Source organism: Acomys minous (genome assembly GCF_964271855.1).
Source record: "Acomys minous genome assembly, chromosome: 3".
NCBI classification, from domain to species: domain Eukaryota; kingdom Metazoa; phylum Chordata; class Mammalia; order Rodentia; family Muridae; genus Acomys; species Acomys minous.
This window is the reverse complement of record NC_140485.1, coordinates 5,875,692-5,895,289: the sequence shown is the minus strand read 5'-3', so window position 1 is coordinate 5,895,289 and position 19,598 is coordinate 5,875,692. Positions and strand designations below refer to the sequence as shown.

Sequence of the window (19,598 nt, the reverse complement as noted above, 5' to 3'; positions counted from 1 at the left end):
TCTGTTTGTTTGTTTGTTTGTTTAAATTGGTGTGATAAAGAGCATGTCCATAAGCAATTTGAGGGGAAAAGGGTTTATTTTATCTTAAAATTTCCAGAATTCATCTGGAGGTCAGAGCATGAACTCAGAGACATGGAGAAATGCTGCTTACTGACTCGCTCAGTTTCTCTTACGCACTTCAGGACCACAAGCCCAGTGGGCTGGGCCCTTCTAGGTCAATCATCAACTAGGAAAATGCCCCCAATGGCTTGCCTACAGGGCGATCAAATGGGGACATTTTTATAGTTTGCTTTTTCAAGGCAGGATTTCTCCATGTAGCCTTGACTGTCCTGGACTCGCTGTGTAGACCAGGCTGGATCTGCCTGCCTCTGTGCCCCACTGCGCCAGGGCCAAGTTGACAAAGTGGAACAAACCAGCATACCTTCCTTGTGCAGTGAGCCCTCTAGGTTTTGACATTTCTACACAGCACACTCCTGCCTAAATGAAAATGCAATTTAAAAGTTGGACATCCTTTTCTTTCCCTATTCCAAATGTCTAAGTTGTACTTTTATCAGATTGCCTTTAAAAGTTGGCCACTTAACCATTCTTCATCCTGAATCTCTATGCAAAACAGCTTTTAGTAGCTACTGTAGCAGGCCCCCTAGCCTGTGAGGTCAAGGGCAGCCCTGTGGGTGGCTTTTTAGAGCTGGTTCTGTGTGTGGAATGTAACTCCACTGCCTTTACCACAGTTGTGTGCTTCAGGTGCACAGGCACACAGGCATGTGTGACGGGTGCCGCAGGAAGGGCCTTAAGCAATCTGTAAGTGAACAGCTCCAGAAATGGCATAAGTCCTAATGGTTCCTGGACCCTGCCTGACTTCTATAGGTGGCTTTTGGGGTGTTTCAGGGGACACCTAGTCTGGGCCTGAAGTTGTGCTGACAGTTGTTTCATTTCTGCTCGGTTGCACTTAAAGGTTTACATGTTTGTTGAGTGTGGTTAAGAACAAAACTGCCAAGTAGTTGTGCTTCTGAAGCATGTTTACACTCAAGGGTTAATCTAAAAGTCCGTGTGGAAAGCCAATTTAGGGTTCATCTGGTGGGTACTCCTGGTTCCTGAGAAAGACACGTCTAAGGCCAGTGCTGATGCAGTACTGTCCGGAGTTGGCTATGACGTTTGTTACTTCCGAGGATGCTCTTCCTACAGAGCTGCCTAGGTCCTTAGCAGCTTCATCCCTGTAGCCCACTGGTGAAGGAACCTGCTCAAGGATTTGGAGCCATTTTGAAATAACAGGTTCTGGCTACTCCAAGAAGAGGGCACACTCGGTTCCTAACAGGATGGTTCCTGGGAAGGGAGGCTTGAGTCACAGTGGGGTTCACCTGGCCAGGGCAACCGGGAAGCCTCTGCCCTGCTCTGCAGTAGCCACAGAGAGTCAAAGCAGTTCACCTTTCTAACAAGCTCAACATCACAATTCTGGTCCTGCTGTCCCTGCTACTTTGAGTTACTTACAAAAGGGTAAGACCAGTCTTTTTGGCCTTGAACTCACTAGACCCAGCCCTGAAGAGAGCTCACTCAGTGAGAAGACATTTGTGGAGGGTGTCTTTGCCTTCTGCCTACCAAGGCCTTGCCCCTGTTGCCCATCCCTACTGCATTGCTTCTTTGTCCAGGCCCTGAGGCTGCCTATAAGCCAGCGTCCTGCCTGTGGGCCAGGGTTTCGATGAGGATCATGAAAGAACCAGAGCAGCACACTTAGCATGACAGTGGTCTGCATGGTAGAGCTGCCAGCTCTGCTAGGTCAACGGCATCTGGTGGCCTCAATGAGATCTAAAGGGAAGCATTTGGGTAGCTCTGGTACTGAAAGTGGGGCACCCCAGGGAGTGCAGCATCTCCTGAGAGATGACACCTGTTGTTCCCATCTCCTCAGCCAAGTGACCGGAAGCCAGGGCTTCTTGAGAATCTTTGCATCGGTTTGGTGGGCAGCGAGCCATGACTGGCCAGGCCCCTGTGGTGTCTACCTTGGGTAACGACAGCAGCACCTGTTAACCTCATTCACCCTCTGCAGCAGGCAACTAACTGCTAGGCGTCTGAGTTGCAGCATCCCCTGGATGGAATCTTGTCTAGGACAGCTGGGCAAGCGGAACTGCTGCTACTGCCTGAACTCAGGCTCCCTCTGCTGGCCTGGGAGGTATGGCTGCTGAGCAGGTTGGGAGGACTGATGGGCCCTTTCAGCCCAAGAAGCTTAAGTACTGTGCTGAAGTAATGTGCACAAGGTGCCAGGCCAGAGCCCTACTTACCTCACCCTGTGCTGTCACGGGAAGACATGGCCTCCACTGGTGGCCTGAGGAGAGGAGGTAGTAAGAAGCCATTGCATCTTGGATACACGGTCTGTAGCTTGGTAACCCCAGTATCTTCCCACCTTTCCCCACTCTTCTCTCAAAATGAGTGTAGTCCCTAACCCTACCCTCAGAGGATATCTCCCTAGGCATGGGTGCTGTTAGCCCTCCCCCAACTCCTGTGCCTAAGACCATCAGAAATGATATTTACATTGTGATTTATAGCTACTAAAATTACAGTTAGGAAGTAGCAATGAAAATAATTTTATGTGGGGGTTACTGCAACATGAACTGTACTATAGGGTCGCAGCTTTAGGAAGGCTGAGAACACTGACTTAAGAGTTCCCATGAGCAAGGCACCCATACATGGCATTGTTTCTTCCTGCTACCTTCTCCTTGTCAGCGTAACATCTCAAGAGTTTCAGAGGCCCCTCTTCCCTGCAGCCTCTTTGAAGGTTTTATAACAGGTATTAATTGTTCCTTCCTTAAAACTTATTTCCTACTGTCATGCACTGCCCAGCCATGTGACATTAATATATCCTTCTCAGTCTTCCCCTTCCCTCCCCTGCAACCAACCGCTGTCTCCCAGGGCACCCCTCCAGCACCCTGTTCATTAACACAGAAGAGCTACGTGCCTTGGTGGCTCATAGGTGCATCCTGAGTGCCTGGCCAAAAGGTCACAGGTACAGTGTTAAAACCTTGGCAGATGTTCCACGGTGTGAGGAGGTAAAGGCGTCAAGAGAACACAAATAAGCACAGTGCTGTTTCCCACAGGTTCCTGTGACAGCTAGAGTGCCACCTACCATTCCAGGGAGCCACGTGATGCGGACCACAGAGCAGTGTGGGGATCACACCCTCTAGTCACCCTTACCCATAGGGCTTGGCATCCAAGGGTCAGCTGTCCCCCAGCCAAGTTCAGCCAGTCAGCTCTCAGGTTAGAGGACAGGTTAGGGGATGTGAATACTGCTGCCTGGAAGAAGGCTGGCACAGGAGCCAGTTGCTGCTCAGAGCCACTCTCCTGGTGGGTCACACCCTACTGTGACTACTTTTCACATAAACTCAGACCCAGTGCCGGGCAACACGTTGGTTTTAATGGCATTGACATCCAGGCAGTCACATGTCAGTTCTGCTTGGCAACTTCCAGGGGTGCCAGGGCTGCAGCCTTGCTGGGCTGGGCTGAGGCCCTCCAGTCTGCTCAGCAGCCTCTGAGAACTCACCCCCTGGCCTGTTGCTTCCCGACCCGGCCCCACTGAGAAATACAGACAATTGCACTGATTGACGTAAGTCCCGCGCTTCCTGGACTCCCAGCACACCCTGGTCTGTGAGCGTTGAATGAGGGCTTTGGCGTCTGCTTGAGGTGGTCCAGGGCTGCTCCCGGGAATAGTGTTTATCAAATGTGACATCGGGTCTTTTACAGCCTGGGGGGTCTGGAAGGTTTATTTCTGTGGTTCTGAGACTTGTCTCCAATGGCTTCACTGGAAGTTGGGCCTGGATAACGCCATGTTGGTTGGTTTATTTGTAAGGAATGTGTAAGGCATTTTGGTAAGTTGAACAGTTTGCCGAGGAGACTCAGACAGAGGTTCCCTCCTTTGAGCTGCTACCATCCTCCTGCAAACAAAGTGAGTGTGTGAAGGCCCGGCCAGGAGTCCAGACACTGCCACCTGCCCCGTGCCCAGTGCCCAGTGCCCAGAGCCTTCCCGGGCAGCTCCACAGGCAATCTAAACACGTCAGAGAAAGCAAACCTGTCAGTCTGGAGGTCCAGAGCTGACTCCAGGGCTTGATTGGGGGTAGAGTGGGTTGTATGCATAGGAATTTGGGGGACCCTGGGAAGAGAGGAATGTGAGGCAGAGTGGCTGAGGAGCTGTAGTCCTGTAAGCAAGGGACTCCAATCAGGTTGAAGGACCCACACAGACTGCAGGGTGAGGACAAGCCAGCAGTGCAGCTGTGGCCTCCCTTGTAGCTCTCTATCCCCAGTGACCTGCTTCCCTGGGCCTCCTAAACAGCATGAACCAAACCCCTGGTGGCCCAGACCTAGCCCGGCAGTCCAGTTGCATTGAGTACTTACTGCTTTTTCCAGCCGTTTTTGCAACGTCTTCACTGTGTCCTTCTCTTTTGTCAGCTGCTCCTGGGCCATCTTCAAAAGCTCCTGGAGTTTGGTGGCAGCGCGCCCCAGGTCACTTGTTAACCTCTTCTCTTTTTCTAGTCTCTCCTGCGGGTCACAGGGTTGAAGGTAGTCAGCCTCATATACCAAGAGGAAGAGCTAGCTCTGAGCACCTCCACGAACATAGGAAGCTTTCTGGTCACTCAGACAGTGCTGGCTGGGAGAAAGCCTTTGCTGTGTGCGAGCAACTTCTGCTCTGCTAGGACAGCTTCCTGGCCTGCTGGCTCGTTGTGAAGGCCACTGCATGTATAGCTGAAACATGACTAGCTTTATAGAACTTCATTTAAATGATGACACTAACTTATAACTGAGATGTGCTCTGGACTGGCCCCTCTCCGCAAATAAGATGGCCTCTACAGGCTCATTTATTTGAGTGCTTAGTCGTCAGGGAGTAGCACTATTTGAGAAAGTTTAGAAGGTGTGGCCTTGTTAGAAGAAGTGTTACTGAAAGTGGGATTTGGAGGTTTCAGAAGCCCATGAAGTCCAGTTCTTCCTTGGCTTATGGACCAGGGTGTAGCTCTCAGCTACTGCGCCAGCACCATGCACATTGCCATGATGACAACGGAATAAACCTCGGAAACTGTAAATAAGCCCTCAGTTAAATACTTTCTTTTTTAAGAGTTGCTTTGGGCATCTCTTTGGTATCTCTTCACAGCAATGACTTCAACAGTGGCCAAAGCCTTGAAGACCTTTAAGTCCAACCTGTGCCCCAGTGCCATCCTCTACCTTCAGCTGTGTCACCTCTTCTGTTCCTGAAGACTCCAGGGGGCCAGCGGCGCGGAGCTTCTCCAGCTCTTCTTGTAACCGGCACGCTGTGCTCTGAGCCTTGTCAGAACGGGGACAGGCTGGGTGAGAGGCCTAGCAGGTCCCCTAGGGGCTGGGAAGGGGTGGGGGCACTCCCAGCCTAAGAGGACAGCAGCTCATGTAGATCCACATGGGAAATGGAGATAGGCCACACACACACACACACACACACACACACACACACACGCACGCACACACGCACACGCACGCACATACACGTTCAGGGTCCCCCAAAGATGCAAGGTTCCTGGGGCAGACTCAGCACCATCACCCACCCACTTGGGACACACAACTTCTTAGCCCAGGTGCCTTGGAAAGCTGGGCAGGGCAGAGCCGATGATGCCCAAGCTCTCAAGACAGTCTGAAAGCTTTTGGGGCTGAGGGCTGCTGGGCAGGGCCTAACCTCCTCAAACTCAGCTGTGAGCTTCTGCCGCCGCGTCTGTTCATCCTCCAGGATGGCCTCTGTCCGCTCCAGCTGTGTTTTTAGCTATATGGAGACACCACAAGTGTGACTGAAGAGTCTAACACAAGCCCCTCTGGGGCAGATTGAGACTGCAGCCCCCCTCCCCCCTTCTAGCTGCTTCTAACAACTCCCTGGGTCCTTCCCTGTCCTGAGGTCATTCTTAGCACTCTCACTTCCAGTGAGACAGTGCCTCAGACTCAAGAGAGAAGCAGAGAAGAGAAAATATGCTGGGGGACCCTACAATTGCAGGAGCCTTTCATGGGACTCACGGGGCAGGTCCCAGGTCCCCAACAGAGCCTAGCGACAGGCCTCTGCCTCCTGCCAATTGCTCTTGGTAGCTATTCCTTTAGTCAAAACTCTGGAAGCTAAGAGGGCCACAGTCCCAAACCCAAGCTCCAGGCCCCTTCCTTGTGTTGTGAAGGCCAAAGGCCCTTCTCATCTACATCAAGCAGGGTGGGGAGGGTGGCTAGCAGTGGAACCGGAAGCACCTGCACTCAATTTAGTCAGCACAGAGGCTGCCCACCCTGAACATCTGAGGTTAGTGACATATCTGAGGGCCAGCTTATCACCCTAACCTTCACAGGGTCCTGCTCGGCTGGAGGGACAGCTGGAGACCCAGCCACGTCACCATCCTCTACGTGGTTCTTCATGTCACTCAACTGCTGCCTGACCTGAAACAGGGAGGGGTGGATTTGTGCAAATAGACACCAGTGGCATGCAGGTACACAGCGAGCAAGCACGTGCACACGTACACATGTGTACGTACACACACATACATACACACACACACACACACCCGAGAGAGAGAGAGAGAGAGAGAGAGAGAGAGAGAGAGAGAGAGACAGACAGACAGACAGACAGACAGACAGACAGACAGACAGAGACAAAGAGAGACAGAGAGAGAGAATGTGTGTGTGTGTATCCGTGTATCCCCAGGTCCTTAAAAGTTTTTCATTTGTAATGGATGTTCAAATCCCCCTGTGTAGGAGGGATAGACCAGGCCCACACTCTACTCTGAGCCTAAAAGCCTTGAGGCCAACAAGCCCCTGGGCCCATGAGAACCATGTGCGGTTTTTGAGGCGAACTTGTGGGGCAACACCCCCTCCCCCAGAAGCAAAGTGACTCCAGTGGATGTAGAGCAAAGTCAGGCAGCTCATATGGAACAGAAGGCAGCTAACAACATGCCACATCTCAGTTCTTCAAGGATGTATTCTACTGCACATGGCCTTTTAAGAGGCCCAGACAAGATGGTAAGTCCACTATTATTGCCCTGTGCTGCCCCATTCCTCTGAGTTCTTGCTAGGGGCAAGTCACACAATATAGTGGCCCTGAGGCTATTAGACCTCTGGGCCTTCCATCTGGAGGGCAGCAGGGTTACACAGGTTGCTTGGGAAAGGTCCCAGTCAAAAGGCCTGAGGATAGAACTCAAATACAAGCTCTTCAGGGCATCTGAGTGGCCTTAGTCTCCAACTAAGCTTTACTAGGCAAGCCACCAAGTCTGCCTTCCCAAAAGGCCCCATAGGCAGAAACCAAAGCACACAGTTGGAAGATAACAACCCCTGGCAGGCATGCTCTGTGTGCACGCCCTGCCTGGGCTGCACCCCTTGGGGTACGGGGTGGGGGTGGGGGCTGTCACCCAGACCCAGCCTAGCAAATGGCTGAGAACAGCAGCTTTAAATGTGGGGTGCTTGGCCTGGGCAACACCCACTTCTGGTGAGGGTAGTCTGGGCGAGGCCTAAGAGCTGGATCCGGTCATCGGGAACCCACGCCGGGCTTAGCAGACAGTGTGTGGTGTGCCGGCCTAGTGCCAGGCGGGTCTCCTGGCTAGAGCTGCACATGTTCAATCTCCACTCCAAGCTCTTCACAGTGACAGTGCAGATCAAACACCGCAGCTGTGGCGCACACACAGGCTGCTGCTTGCAGCTAGAGCCAGGGAGCCCTGTGAAGACGGAACTCAACTGGCCACGCAGCTGGGACACGGGGCCAGACAGAGCAGCTGCAAACTGGGGAAACTGAGTGGACTCGAGGCACAGTGTGGCTTCTTACATCTCTGTGCAGGTTCATCTGCTCCCAGTATCTGGCAGAGGGCCAGAGGGAGCAGGCCATCATCGCGTGTAAGACTGGCAAGGCCTGAACCAGCACTGAAGCAGGAAAACCTGCAGAGAGCACAGACACGCCAAAAGGCAATGAAGGGCCCTATGTCTTCGACTGCTCAGGTGACAAGACAGGCTAGCAAGGCCTCTATGTCCCACAGCTCTGTCTTGGGCTGGTCCATGTCTGTTCAGAGATGGGAAACGGCATGTGAGCACCCTGACCCCTGGAGCTACAAGCCCAGCTCAAGAGTTTTAGGCACACTGCTCAAGTCCCACCAAGCCTGCCCTACATGAGTACTGCATGATGTGCCCTGCTAAGCTGCAGAGTCTGCATGGATGCTAAAATACCATCAAGTTAGTCACACACGTAGTCACACATGCACACCCCGGTCAGACTCCACTGTCCAGGACATACGTGCACCTACCAGGGCAAGCTCACTGCTTTGCTTCTGGGCTTCATTCTTGGCTTCATCCAGCTGAGACTGAGAGTCTAAGAGAAGCTGCCTCAACTTCAGAGGACACAGCCACGTGAGGGGGAGAAGCAGGGGGGGGGGGAGGAAGAAAAACCAGTTCCAGTGAATCCACACCTAAACTTGAGATGGAACCCAGGTGCAGGAGATTTACATAGGATGGGGCAAATGACCTACAGTTTTCTGTTAGTTGACTTAGGAAGGATGGCACACCCAGGCTTTCAGAAACACTTGCTGTGGTGGTTTAAATGGAAATAGCCCCACTAGGCGCATAGGGAGTGGCGCTACTAGGAAGTGTGGCCTCGTTGGAGTAGATATGAGTAGGCTTTGAGGTCTCAGAAGCTCAAAGCAGGCCTGGCAGCTCACTGTCTCTTCCTGCTGCCTGTGGACCAAGATGTAGACTCCTCAGCTGCCCCTCCAGCACCATGTCAGTCTGCACGCCGCCATGCTTCCCCCATAATGACAGCGGACTAAGCCTCTAAACTGTAAACCAGCCTCAAGAGTTTCTGTGATCTTGGTGTCTCTTTACAGCAATAGAAACCCTGAGACATCTTGTCCATTGTCTCTTGTTAAAAAGTAAAGTTTACAGTCAAAACTAGACTGAAGGTACCAGGCTTGGGAGTTCTGATGGTAACCCAGTTTCGGCTAAAAATGACAGCAGCAAGCCAGATAGAGGGCACGTGCTGAAAGGCAGCCACTCTCACAATGGAGGCTCTGTGCCTGCCCTGCCCTGAGGCTGCCTTTCTGCAATATTCCTCAAGACACTTCAGGGCTGTCAGTCCAGAGTCCTCTGCAGGGCTCTGGAAGAAGCCCAAAAATCTAGCGTTTGGTTTGTTTGGTTGGTTGGTTTGGTTTGTTTTTCCGAGACAGGGTTTTGGCTATCTTAGACTCACATTGTAGACCAGGCTGGCCTCAAGCTCACAGCGATCCGCCTGCCTCTGAAAACCTAGCTTTGAGGTTCTATTGACAAGCACTAAAGCAGTAAGAAGGAATCACAGGGAATAACCTAGGCTTGATGGGGCAGAGCCCACTCAGGACCAGGACAATGGGATGGTGGCATCACTCACCCCTGCTACCTCCTTGGCGTAGTTCTGGCACTCTGCACTGGCAGTTGCCATGTGTTTCTCCAGCTCTGCTTCCAAAAATGAAGTGTGCTCCCTCACCTGCACAGGGGCAGATACGGAAACCAGTCAGAGCCTCTCAGTGGTCAGCAGAGGCCCTAACCATACTAAGTGGGAGAGATGGGTGCCAAGTCTGGCTCGACCTGAAATGAGCAAGGGTAAACATACTACTGGGTAAACTGAAGTCAGTAAGGAAACAATCCCTGGCAAGAGAGCCCCTCACTCAACATCAAACCAAAATCCAGTCCTGCTGGGTCCTGCCAAGTCCTCAGGCTGCAGGCGGAGTGGGGAAACACCTTAGCTGTACACTGCCAAGCTTAGGATAGAGGACCCCTTTACAAGGGTCAAGGCTTGCTGCAGTATCTTAATCTCCAGTCTACAAGCAAAACCAGTACTGGGCAGAGCTGGGCAGCCCATGGCTCCCAGGCCACTGAGGCCGGGAACCTTATCATTTAGGCCGAACAGGACAAAGCCCTTGCTCAGAAGAGGATACCCTCCCTGGACATGTGGTCCAAGAGGAAAAAATAAAAATAAAAAATAACAAAGACCCATACAGTCTCTGAGCAGCACATTCACAGGACAATAGATGCAACCCTAAGAACAGAGACTGTCATACCTGATCTGAGCTTTCAAGTTCCACTTTTAGCTTCTCCACAGTGTCTTCCAGATGTTTCACTGTGACCCGTGACTACAAAGGGGAAGACCCATCAGGCATGAGAATCTGGGTGGAAGACTCCTGGGCCCGCCCATGCTGTGGCACCAGGCTCTGGGGAGGCATGTAGGCCAGCCATACCTTCTGGAGCTCCTCCTCAGCAGCTCCCACCCTGGCCTTCCATACACGCTCCTCCTCTTCCACGCTCTTCTGCAGGTCTTTGAGCATTCCCTCCTGCAGGGGAGGTGACACTGAGGCACGCCCTCTCCCTAGTTTGATCCCACGAACATACACTGCATCCTTTGACCCTCAGAGCACCATTCAATCCCACTTTCTGTGTGACTGAGTGCCACAGGGAAAGCAGCTGGCCCTGGCAGAGTTACAGCAGGAGATGAGGTCTGCAGCCCCAGCTCCTACTGTTCTTGGAATCAAAGGGTCCAACCCTATTTATCCTAGGCCTACCATGTCCTCCCCCCTGCCCACCTCCCCAGGTATACTCTCTGGTAACCATCTCTTCCAGCCCCAAACCTTAAACCAATTCTTGTTCCCAACTTAAAAACAACAAAGACTCACGAGCTTTGTTCATTCCCTTTACCATCCAGCTAAAGAAATGAGGCCCAGAGATGGCAAGGGGGCTACTCGAGGTCACACAGAACCATGCCATCTCCTGCCCCAAAGGCTCCAAGCTTTCCTTCCTGGCAGTGCCCCAGGAACACCAAGCCACAGTCACCACCAAGGTTGGCCCCGGCTGCTCACCGTCTCCGCTAGGATAGTGCGGTACTGGTCACACTCAGCCTGCAAGGTGTTCTGGGTCTCCTCAGCTTCCCTCAGCTTGGAGACTATGTCCTAAGGGCAGAGGGGTAATCAGGAGTCTAGTTTAGTCCTTTCTCTTGACAACTCACTGAAAAGAATTGGGCTCCTGATTCCTACGGCCAGAGGCCTTTGTGATGGATGGAGACATGTTTTTGTTTTGATCCCAAGTGTGTGATGGGGAACAGACTTGTGAGAGAACAGGTAACGTTTATCCATTTAGAAGTGGGGGGGCTTGGTTTTTGCCAGCTGAAAACACATCCATCCTAGTACAGACTCTTGAGAGGCTTTTGGGTCTTGGTATTGTTTGGCTGTTCATCGCTGCACTTCAAGATGCTCCTAGAGAGACTGCTCCAGAGAAGGCTTCAGGGCTCTGGGTTCCGGCTGCTGTCCCAGATTCCAGCAGCAACTTTGGGGGAATTGCTGGTCTGCTGAAATCCTGCCAACTACAAAAAGGTCTACTTCTCCTGTTCCCATCAACCTCCTTTCTCTCCTATCTAGGGTAGGTGGGTTGGAAAGGAAATATAAGCATTTAAAGAACCCCAAATAAAGTAGGTTTGGAAAAGGCGAAGCCTCCAGGGCTTAGGCACAGAAGACCCATGCCCGGCAGTGTCACTTACTAAGGAGGGCTCCAGGGAGGCAGGTGGTTTCTTTAGCAGCTCAGAGCCCTTCTCCTTGACTTCCCGCAGCCACTCTGCATAATTCTACAAAGAAACAGGCACAGTGAGGCTGAGTTTCTCCCTGACAGTTGTGGGGACCCAGGGAGCCATTCTCCTTCCTACCTGGTGTGCTGGGATGGAAAGCTCCGGAAGCAAGGCCAGCAGGACCTCCTTGGTCTGGGCCTCAGCCAAATGGAGCTGCTTTTCTGACTCCTCCTGGAGGGTGGGAGAGAAGAGGAGCATTCAGCCTCTGCTCAGCCCGACACAGGAGGGCCAGGGTCAGGGACAGCTAGGCTGTTTGCTTTGCTAGAACCAGCCGACACTCAGGACCCATGAATTCCCCTTTCCAGCCTGTGTGTGCTAGACTGTACACACACGTGCAAGGACCAAGCTGAAGTACGCAGCTAGGGCAGGGTAGGGAAGGACAAAGACTAGAGTGTGTGCTATCATAACAGGTATAACTGTTGAGGGTGGAGGGGGCACCAGAGCCCCAGCAGCCACCAGAGTCAGGGCCAGGGGCTGGGGAGGCTCACCTCTGGCTACTCTAGAAGAGAAGGGGCCAAATTCCCACCAGGCAGAGCTAAACCAGCTTCGAGAACATAGTAAAGGTGACCAAAGCTTGACTCATCCCAAGCTGTGCCAAGCCTAACGCCTTTCACTGGCCCTCCAAAGGGGGACAGCAGCCCTTATTCAATGCATGAAGAGGGTGGGGGACACTAGAGAATTAAAGGAGCCAAGACACAAAGCCCAGGACAACTGCATCCCCTAAGGACATAAATCCATGGAATGGCTCCAAAGGGCTTTGACCTAGAAGTCTTCCTAACCCTGAGACAGGCAGAACCCACTGGGAGGTCTCCACCACTGCACATGGCTGGAGGCTGTGGGTGGTCCCAACCTTGCAAACAGCTCTCTGGCTGCCTATACCTAATACATAAAGCAGACGCCATGACATGTGAAGTGACCCTCTACCATCTGCCTGTGCAGCCACAACTTGAGTGAGGTAACAGCTAAGGCCACGACCTTAACCTTTGCTACATGAGCCAGACAGTTACAAGTCATTTCTAGGGCTGACTGTCCAAGATTCCAGCCACCTGGTTTTAGCTCTAAGAGTGTGGCGTGGCCAAGGCCAGCCCTTCCCATGTCCTTCTCTGACACCCTCACATTTCCTTGGAGAAGCACAAGTCACTGCAAAGCCAAGCCTATGGAGAGACACTCCTGTGTAAGCAATGCTGATAGGAGACCGCCTTCCTGTGGGACGGACGTGTGTGATGTGCATCCATGAGCAGGATACACAGGAGCTTTGGGTGTCACACTACTGGGGATGAGACTCCATGATGACTCCTGACCAACCAAGGGCCCTAGAGGAGTTTACCGCCCAAAGCTCACTGCTAAGATCATTTCCCTGAGATGCGTTATAATTTCAGAGGGCCTGAGCAACAGGCGAGAATATTCAATGTTGCCCAGGATGAAAATGGCACAAAACTCTTAACTTGCTCTGTGTCTGGGCTCCTTCAACAAAGGAGAGGCCATCAAGGGCACAGGTTTCTTCTCTTCATCTTAAGGAAAAATAAAAAGGGAGGAGGGAAGGAAGGAAAGAAGAGGACGTGGGAATTTGGGAAATACAGGAGACGCTCTGAGGCCAAGGCATCCTGTCCGTGGTTTATGCGTTTCATGGTGTTTGCTTAAACCAGATAGGTGTTGCTTGTGACTCCAGCCTTGGCCTGATCAAAGGACTCAGGATGGGCAGGTGCTCTGACCTTGGCCTGGGTCAGGGAGCGCAGCTTCTCCTCACAGGCCCGCTCTGCTAAGGCCAATGCCTCCATGGCCTTCCAGTTCTTTTCTCGGAGGTCCTAGAGGAAACCAGAGAAAATGAGCAGCCCACTCCAGGTCAGCTATAGCACAGTCCCCACAGGCTGCTCCAAGCTGCTTTCAGCAAAGGCAGGGCCCACAAAACCCCCTGAAGGCCCAATCAGGGTAATTCACAGAACCTACACCAGGGGCTAACTATCCTTTCCTGGCTCCATGTGCACATGGCCTCTCGGGGGAAGTACTCAATACAATACAAAGCCAGGTACTGTGGCCCGCAGTACAATTCAGTCAAAGTACAGTGTAAAAACAACCTGCCCTTTTCAGAAAACACTGGACTGAGGAAGTGGGGAGCTAGCCTGTCTCTTCAGAGGGAAGAGTTTTCTGGCCCCCAAAACAGAAAGCTGGCCCCTGGCACAACTCTGTCCCTGTGGGGGAGCACTGGGCAACCAGCACACCTTGGCTGTGACAAGGGCAAGAGCAAGCACAGGAGATGTGGCACACTGCGTCCCCAGCATTCTGAGGGACAGCTGGTGGACTGTGGGAATGGAGATGGAGAAGAGGCTCCCAGTGCAAACGCTGGGAAAGGCCCTGGAGGCAAAGCCAGGTGCCACAGGGTCTGGGTGGCCTACACAGAAGTGTCTTGAGGTGACTTGGGGAGAACTGCGCCTCCTCTCATCCCCTCCAGCTCCCCCCCCCCCCCCAGCGCAGCACCGTCCACTCACATTGTTCTTCCCCTTCTGTTGCTCCATAGCCTCCTTGAGCTCACTCGTCTCCCTCTCCAGACTCGACACCTGTGACTCCAGCTCCTTGAGACTAGGGGGACATGGTGAGGTTTCAGTTTTGGCTCCAAGAACTTATTTCTTCCCTGCCTGGGCACCTGGGCCAGCCTGAGGTCCCTCCCACTGTATGCCCAGGCCTGGGCCAGCCTGAGGTCCCTTCCACCAGAGGCCCAGGCATAGACTTTTAGAGAAGATGCCTAGTCGCCCAGCCTCTTTCTCCACTCACCGTCTAAGTGCCAGGAATAGGGCACAGACCTGAGTAAGAGCCAGAAGTAGGGACTTTTAAGACCTTTCTTCTAGCCCAGGCCCTTCCTTGGCACACCACAGAACATGGCAGCTTCTCTGTGGTGTATACCTGGCCCTCAGAACTGTACTAAGGACTCAGGGCGGTGCTGTCACCTTACCCACTGGAACTCTGGGCACCACTGCTCTTAGCAGCTCTCAAGTGGCTAGTGACTTCTAACTCTTCTGAGACTACAAGCTCCTTTTCCTTAGCTTCTGCAACTGAGATCTGTGGAATCGGGTGAAGACAACCTCTCACAGTATGGGATGTTAAGTCCTCATCTTTCCAGTGCTTTCCAGATGCAAAGATCCATGAGCTTCATCAACCTTCACCATTCAGAAATAAAGGCTATACTCAAGGCTCTTAGGGACAAACCTCAAATGGACATCTTAATGTGACAGCCTCTGCCCTAGAATGTACAACAGGCGGGAAGACCCAGATGTGTGCAGCCCAAACTCCAGGAATGGTCAGTGACATTCCAAACCAGCAGCCCGAGGAATGCTGCGCTGCCAGGGGACATCTGGCAGAGGGGAGCTGCCACCAATCTAGGGATGCAAGGATTTGACTGCCACTATCAACCAAAGGGCAACACCCGTGTTTCTTCTGGGGAGACATGATTAAAGCTTTTTGAAAACCACCATTCTGATTCATACTAACATCAACCATAAAGTCAGCACTGGCTGAACACACAGCCCTCCCAACCATCCTGAATAATAACGGACTCAGCCTGGCAACAGCTCCCCGTCTTCAGATGGAATACAACAGACCTGGCTCTGAAGACCCGAGCTGGCTTTGTGGCTGTGGGTTTCAGGCCCACAGAACCTTGACTCCACCCTCAAAGCTGGGATCCCCCAGATACTCCCTGCAATCCTTGCATTGTACAAGTCTCTTCCAGCAAAACATCCCAGAGCATGCCCAGAACAAGACCCCAAAGAAGCAGGGGACGCAGGTCAACGGCAAGAACACAGTGACCATCGCCTCCTGGGCAGCTGCTGTAAAGTCCCAGAACATGTGGAGGCTGATACTCTGGTTCAGAACAGGACGCCTCACTCAGGCAGTTTACAGACACACTGTTTCAGAGGGGAACCAACCAGTTCTTGCTGATATACCAACACCAGGCAAGGCATTAACAGGTCTTATTTGGAATATGACTTAATTATCTTAGTAATTTACTGCGTGATTCGAAAATCTGATGGTTTTTTGAGACAAGGTCTTATAGTCCAGGCTGGCCTTGCCCTTTATCGTCAGCCTCAATCTTCTAAGAGTGAAAATTACAGGTGTGTCTTACCATGCCAGGCTTCAAAAGTCTGATCTTAAAATACAAGAGAGACCCTATAACGAAGCCAGCCTCTCTACCTTTGCCAATATCACCAGGGAAGCACAGTTTACCCGTGCACTCTTGAGGAAGGAGGTGGAGGGCGTGGCCTCTGGGTCTTCAACTGGGTTCCTAGTTCCCTTCTTAGCCTCCAGTTACAGAGCCAGGTGCTTCAAGGCACACAGGGAAACAATAGCCAGAATGAGGGGTGGTGGTTGATAGCCTGGGGCACGCGCAGAGCATGCAGGGAGGTGAGGACCACCTTCCATGCCACTCCCTCACACAGCTGCTTAGGATCCTAGGCCACGGCAGCCAGGACTCACCTCACAAGTGCTGGTCACAGGACTTGAGCCTGATGTGAACTGGCCCACCCGGGTGCTGTGGCCTTGGCAACAGCAAACCAACAGTCCTGAGAACGGCCTGGCGTGCGTTTGTGTTCGGCTACTAACACTGGGGGGTGCGGTGGCGGGGTTGGGGATAAGACAGGTCTAGCCTGCAGGGAAGTCCCCTCACAAAGAAAACGAGCCGTGTGATGTGCTCTGAACTACTCCAACAGAAGGGAGGGCCTCATCCGCTTCCTCATTTGATTTCCTGACCTCAATCCTTAAAAATCCCTCACCTTGCGGACACTGAGAACTCCTCTGGACCACAGGAGAGCTGGCAGGAAGTCTTTGCCTTGCATAGCTAAATTTGATCCTGGAGAACGATAGTCGAGCTGACTGAGTTTCACTGTTGTGTGTCGCCCAGGGCCCTTGCTTTGGAAGCCTCGAGTGAGGCAGTGTTAAGGAGTGAGACGTTTAAGAGGCAGGGCCAATGGGAGCTAGTTAGGTCACGGGGAGTGTTGCCCTAAAATGAGACTGATGCTGGTTTTGGAATTAATTTCTAAGGGCAAGTTGCTACAACACAAGCCTGATGCTGGCTTCTGTCTCGCCAAGAGCAATCTTCTCCTTGTAAGTACTACTGCATAGTGCTACCTACCATGATGTGGCAGACAAGGAGGCCCCTCACCAGAGGCCAGATACCAAATACATGAGCTAAGTAAGTTCTCTTCTTTTTAAGAGTACCCAGCCTCATGCATTTTGCTCTAACAATGGAAAGCAGACTAAGGCAAAACTCCAGCACGGCAGCTTTGTTCCCTACCCAAGTCTGTTTCCTGCCCTCTCAGTCCCTGAAGGGACAGGTAAGAAAGGCTCTAAAAGGGGTTTTCCCCCAGAGACCCAAGCTTTCCACCGAAAGCTTCAGCTTCCAGGAGCCCATAGCCAACCTGGACTACAGCTGGAGCTACACCCCTGCGGCTCCTTACAGGCCTCGTTGAAGCTTACCGGGTCTGCTGCTGGGTGGCCTCAGCTTGGCTGGCCTGAAAACAAACAGAAAACTCTTTGGTTCCACAGGCTCCTGTGCAGGAGCTGGGCAGGGTGGGAGGCCCTTCACTCAGTGGACTCCTCCCTTTTCTCAGACTGGCCAGAGAAGCGACTGACCTGGGTGTCTTGGGCCTGGCCTGCTTCCAGGAGGGTCTCGATGGAGTGGATCCTCTCTGAGAGCTGTGCGTTCTCGGCCCTGGCCTCCTGGAGCTGTCCCTGGAGACTGCTCAGCTCCTCACACTTGCCTTTTACCTCCGCCTCAGAGGATTGTAATTTGCTGTGCAACTCTGTTGCAGAGGGGTGAGACAGAGGTCAGGGTGTGGAAACCTCAGCTGCTGCCCCCTCCTCCAAACACAGAGAGCACCATGGGCCCCGGCTGGGCTGTGCTAACGTGCCCAGAGGCCTTAAAACACACAGAGCACCGTGGCCCCCTTCTGGGCTGTGCTAACGTGCCCAGAGGCCTTAAAACACACTTCTGACCCACGGAGCTTCTTGTGGACTGGTGAAGAAAGTATACTGTGGCAACAACACTTTTGAGTACCACAGGTGAGAAGCACCACAGATGAACACTGAACACCAAGCAAAACCTGTTCAGTAGAAGCTGCAGAAGATCCACTCTCAGGAAAATGCTGGCTTACATAAGCTGAGACTAGGAGTAGAGGTGAGGCATGCAGTGACTGTGTCTCCCAAGGGCCTGCCCTGCCCTTCTATGGGAGACAGCCTCCTCCTTGGGTGATCTCACAAGTCCCACAGCTAGGCTGGTCCAGTGCTTCTGGCACACGCCCTCTCCCCTGAGGCGGGTGTGGGACCTTGGGTGCAGTCTGCCATGGCTCACCTCTCCCCATCACTGAAGCACCACCATCTGACAAGCCACGCTTGCTTCTTGGCCTGGACAGTGGCAGTTGCCTCATCTCAGCCCTTCTTCCTTGGGGTCACTGCTGCCTCACCCTCACCCCTTCTCCCCCCACCTGACCCCGCACCATGACTCTGAGAAGAGCCAGTGCATCTGAGTCATTCCCCTGTCCCAAACCTGCCTTTCGCACTTCCCACTCATAGGAGAATGATCAGGGTCCTGCTCATCTAGGCATCCTTTTCTGTCCTCGTCCTTGAACAGAGACCAAGTTCAAGTTCACTCGGTTCTCAGGGCATTGTACTGGCTGGCCTCCCCTTTCATCATTCTGACCTGGTCTGAAAATCCTGCCTTACCTCAGAGAGCATCCGGTGGCTAAAGGCACATGTGGCTGCTCACCCCCAACACCTCCTTGTCATAAAGTTCTCTCTCTATGCTAGGACCACAGATTACAGGATATCAATAGCTGTTTTGCCCTGAGAGGCAGATGTCAGAGTTGTGACAAAAATCATCTCAGTAAGTCAACTGTCTGTCCACATACTGTCTGTCCACATACTGTCTGTCCAAAGTTACTGCTATGACTAGTCCTCGTGGCTAGCACCAGTGCCTACCTCAGGGGCTCAGAAGAACGGTAGGTGTAATGTGACTTGATTGTCACATTCTCATCACCAGTACTGGCCAAGCCTCATTCAGCCCTTTAGGCTCTGCCCTATACTACTGTCCTCACCTCATGTCTGGCCTTTACAGGTTCCACTGTTCCCAGGAGACAGTGCTAGCCTACTATGCTCAGGATCCACAGTGGGACAAGTCAGTGGGCAGGCTCATCTGAGCCCCTCAAGGAGGAGCCACTGAGACTGCACTCACCCGCCACCCGCTGCTGCTGTTCTTGGGCCTTCTCAGCATCCGCCCTGAGACTGGCATGGCTAGTCTGCGCTCGACACAGCTCCCGGGTGACCTCCTCAAGGCGTTTCTGCAGAGCCTCCTCACTCTCTTTGTGGGATGCCTGAGGAGGAACAGAGGGAAGAGGGCTGTGAGAAGCAGAGGGGCAGGTCTGACCCTGTAAGCTTAGGGGCTAAGAGAGCAAAGCTCTTCACCTGGCTAGCCTATTCTTCACCTGGCTAGCCTATTCACCACGCTCTGGATGGTTCAGGTGACACAGCCCAGCAGATAAAGGTGCTGCCACCAAGCATGATTAATCTTGAGTTTAATACCTGGGACCCATATGACAGAAATAAAGAATGGATCCTTACAGTGTAATTTCAACAAGCAAGAGACTTTCTGGATAATTTTGAACCTGGACAAATATTTCCTCAGCTAGCAGCCCTTCAGTGAGAGGACAACTGCTGGGCTTCTTTCTTCTGGGGGAAATCGGTTGTCCACTGGTGCCAGGTCTCTCCCTTGAAGCGGCTGCAGTTACGTACCCATTCATAGGGCACTTCTGGGTTTTTCACTTTAAAGTTCAGCCATACCAAACTATCAGTGATTAGCCATGTTTGATCCATAAAATGGCCATGTCTCCTATTCTTAGTCTGAATCTTGCCGACTTCCATGTCAGTACAGACAGGTCCACCTAGTCCTTGTCCAGAGGCACAGAGCTTTCATGTGCCTGATCTTCTATTCCAGAAAGGCCTTTCTCATCTCTGCTGATCTCACTCAGCC

At 52.5% G+C, this 19,598-nt stretch overlaps 1 protein-coding gene across 3 annotated transcripts in view; it reads right to left on the bottom strand.

Annotated features, from left to right (window-relative positions):
- Nucleotides 1-3,378: 3,378 nt before the first annotated feature.
- Nucleotides 3,379-19,598, bottom strand: part of RRBP1 (ribosome binding protein 1) — a 64,524-nt gene continuing 48,304 nt past the window's right edge. For 2 of the 3 annotated variants that reach the window (XM_084776142.1, XM_084776143.1), the window contains 17 exons: nucleotides 18,804-18,942; nucleotides 17,207-17,376; nucleotides 17,051-17,085; nucleotides 14,074-14,164; nucleotides 13,300-13,392; nucleotides 11,666-11,758; nucleotides 11,504-11,587; nucleotides 10,830-10,919; nucleotides 10,215-10,307; nucleotides 10,038-10,109; nucleotides 9,368-9,463; nucleotides 8,256-8,339; nucleotides 6,313-6,408; nucleotides 5,678-5,761; nucleotides 5,197-5,295; nucleotides 4,375-4,518; nucleotides 3,379-3,917 (listed from right to left, as the gene is read on the bottom strand). In XM_084776142.1, coding sequence (XP_084632268.1) covers nucleotides 3,879-3,917; nucleotides 4,375-4,518; nucleotides 5,197-5,295; nucleotides 5,678-5,761; nucleotides 6,313-6,408; nucleotides 8,256-8,339; nucleotides 9,368-9,463; nucleotides 10,038-10,109; nucleotides 10,215-10,307; nucleotides 10,830-10,919; nucleotides 11,504-11,587; nucleotides 11,666-11,758; nucleotides 13,300-13,392; nucleotides 14,074-14,164; nucleotides 17,051-17,085; nucleotides 17,207-17,376; nucleotides 18,804-18,942 — 1,602 coding nt within the window. In that variant the 3' untranslated portion in view covers nucleotides 3,379-3,878. The remainder of the gene's footprint in view (nucleotides 3,918-4,374; nucleotides 4,519-5,196; nucleotides 5,296-5,677; nucleotides 5,762-6,312; nucleotides 6,409-8,255; nucleotides 8,340-9,367; nucleotides 9,464-10,037; nucleotides 10,110-10,214; nucleotides 10,308-10,829; nucleotides 10,920-11,503; nucleotides 11,588-11,665; nucleotides 11,759-13,299; nucleotides 13,393-14,073; nucleotides 14,165-17,050; nucleotides 17,086-17,206; nucleotides 17,377-18,803; nucleotides 18,943-19,598) is intronic. The other variant, XM_084776144.1, reaches the window with a different exon arrangement.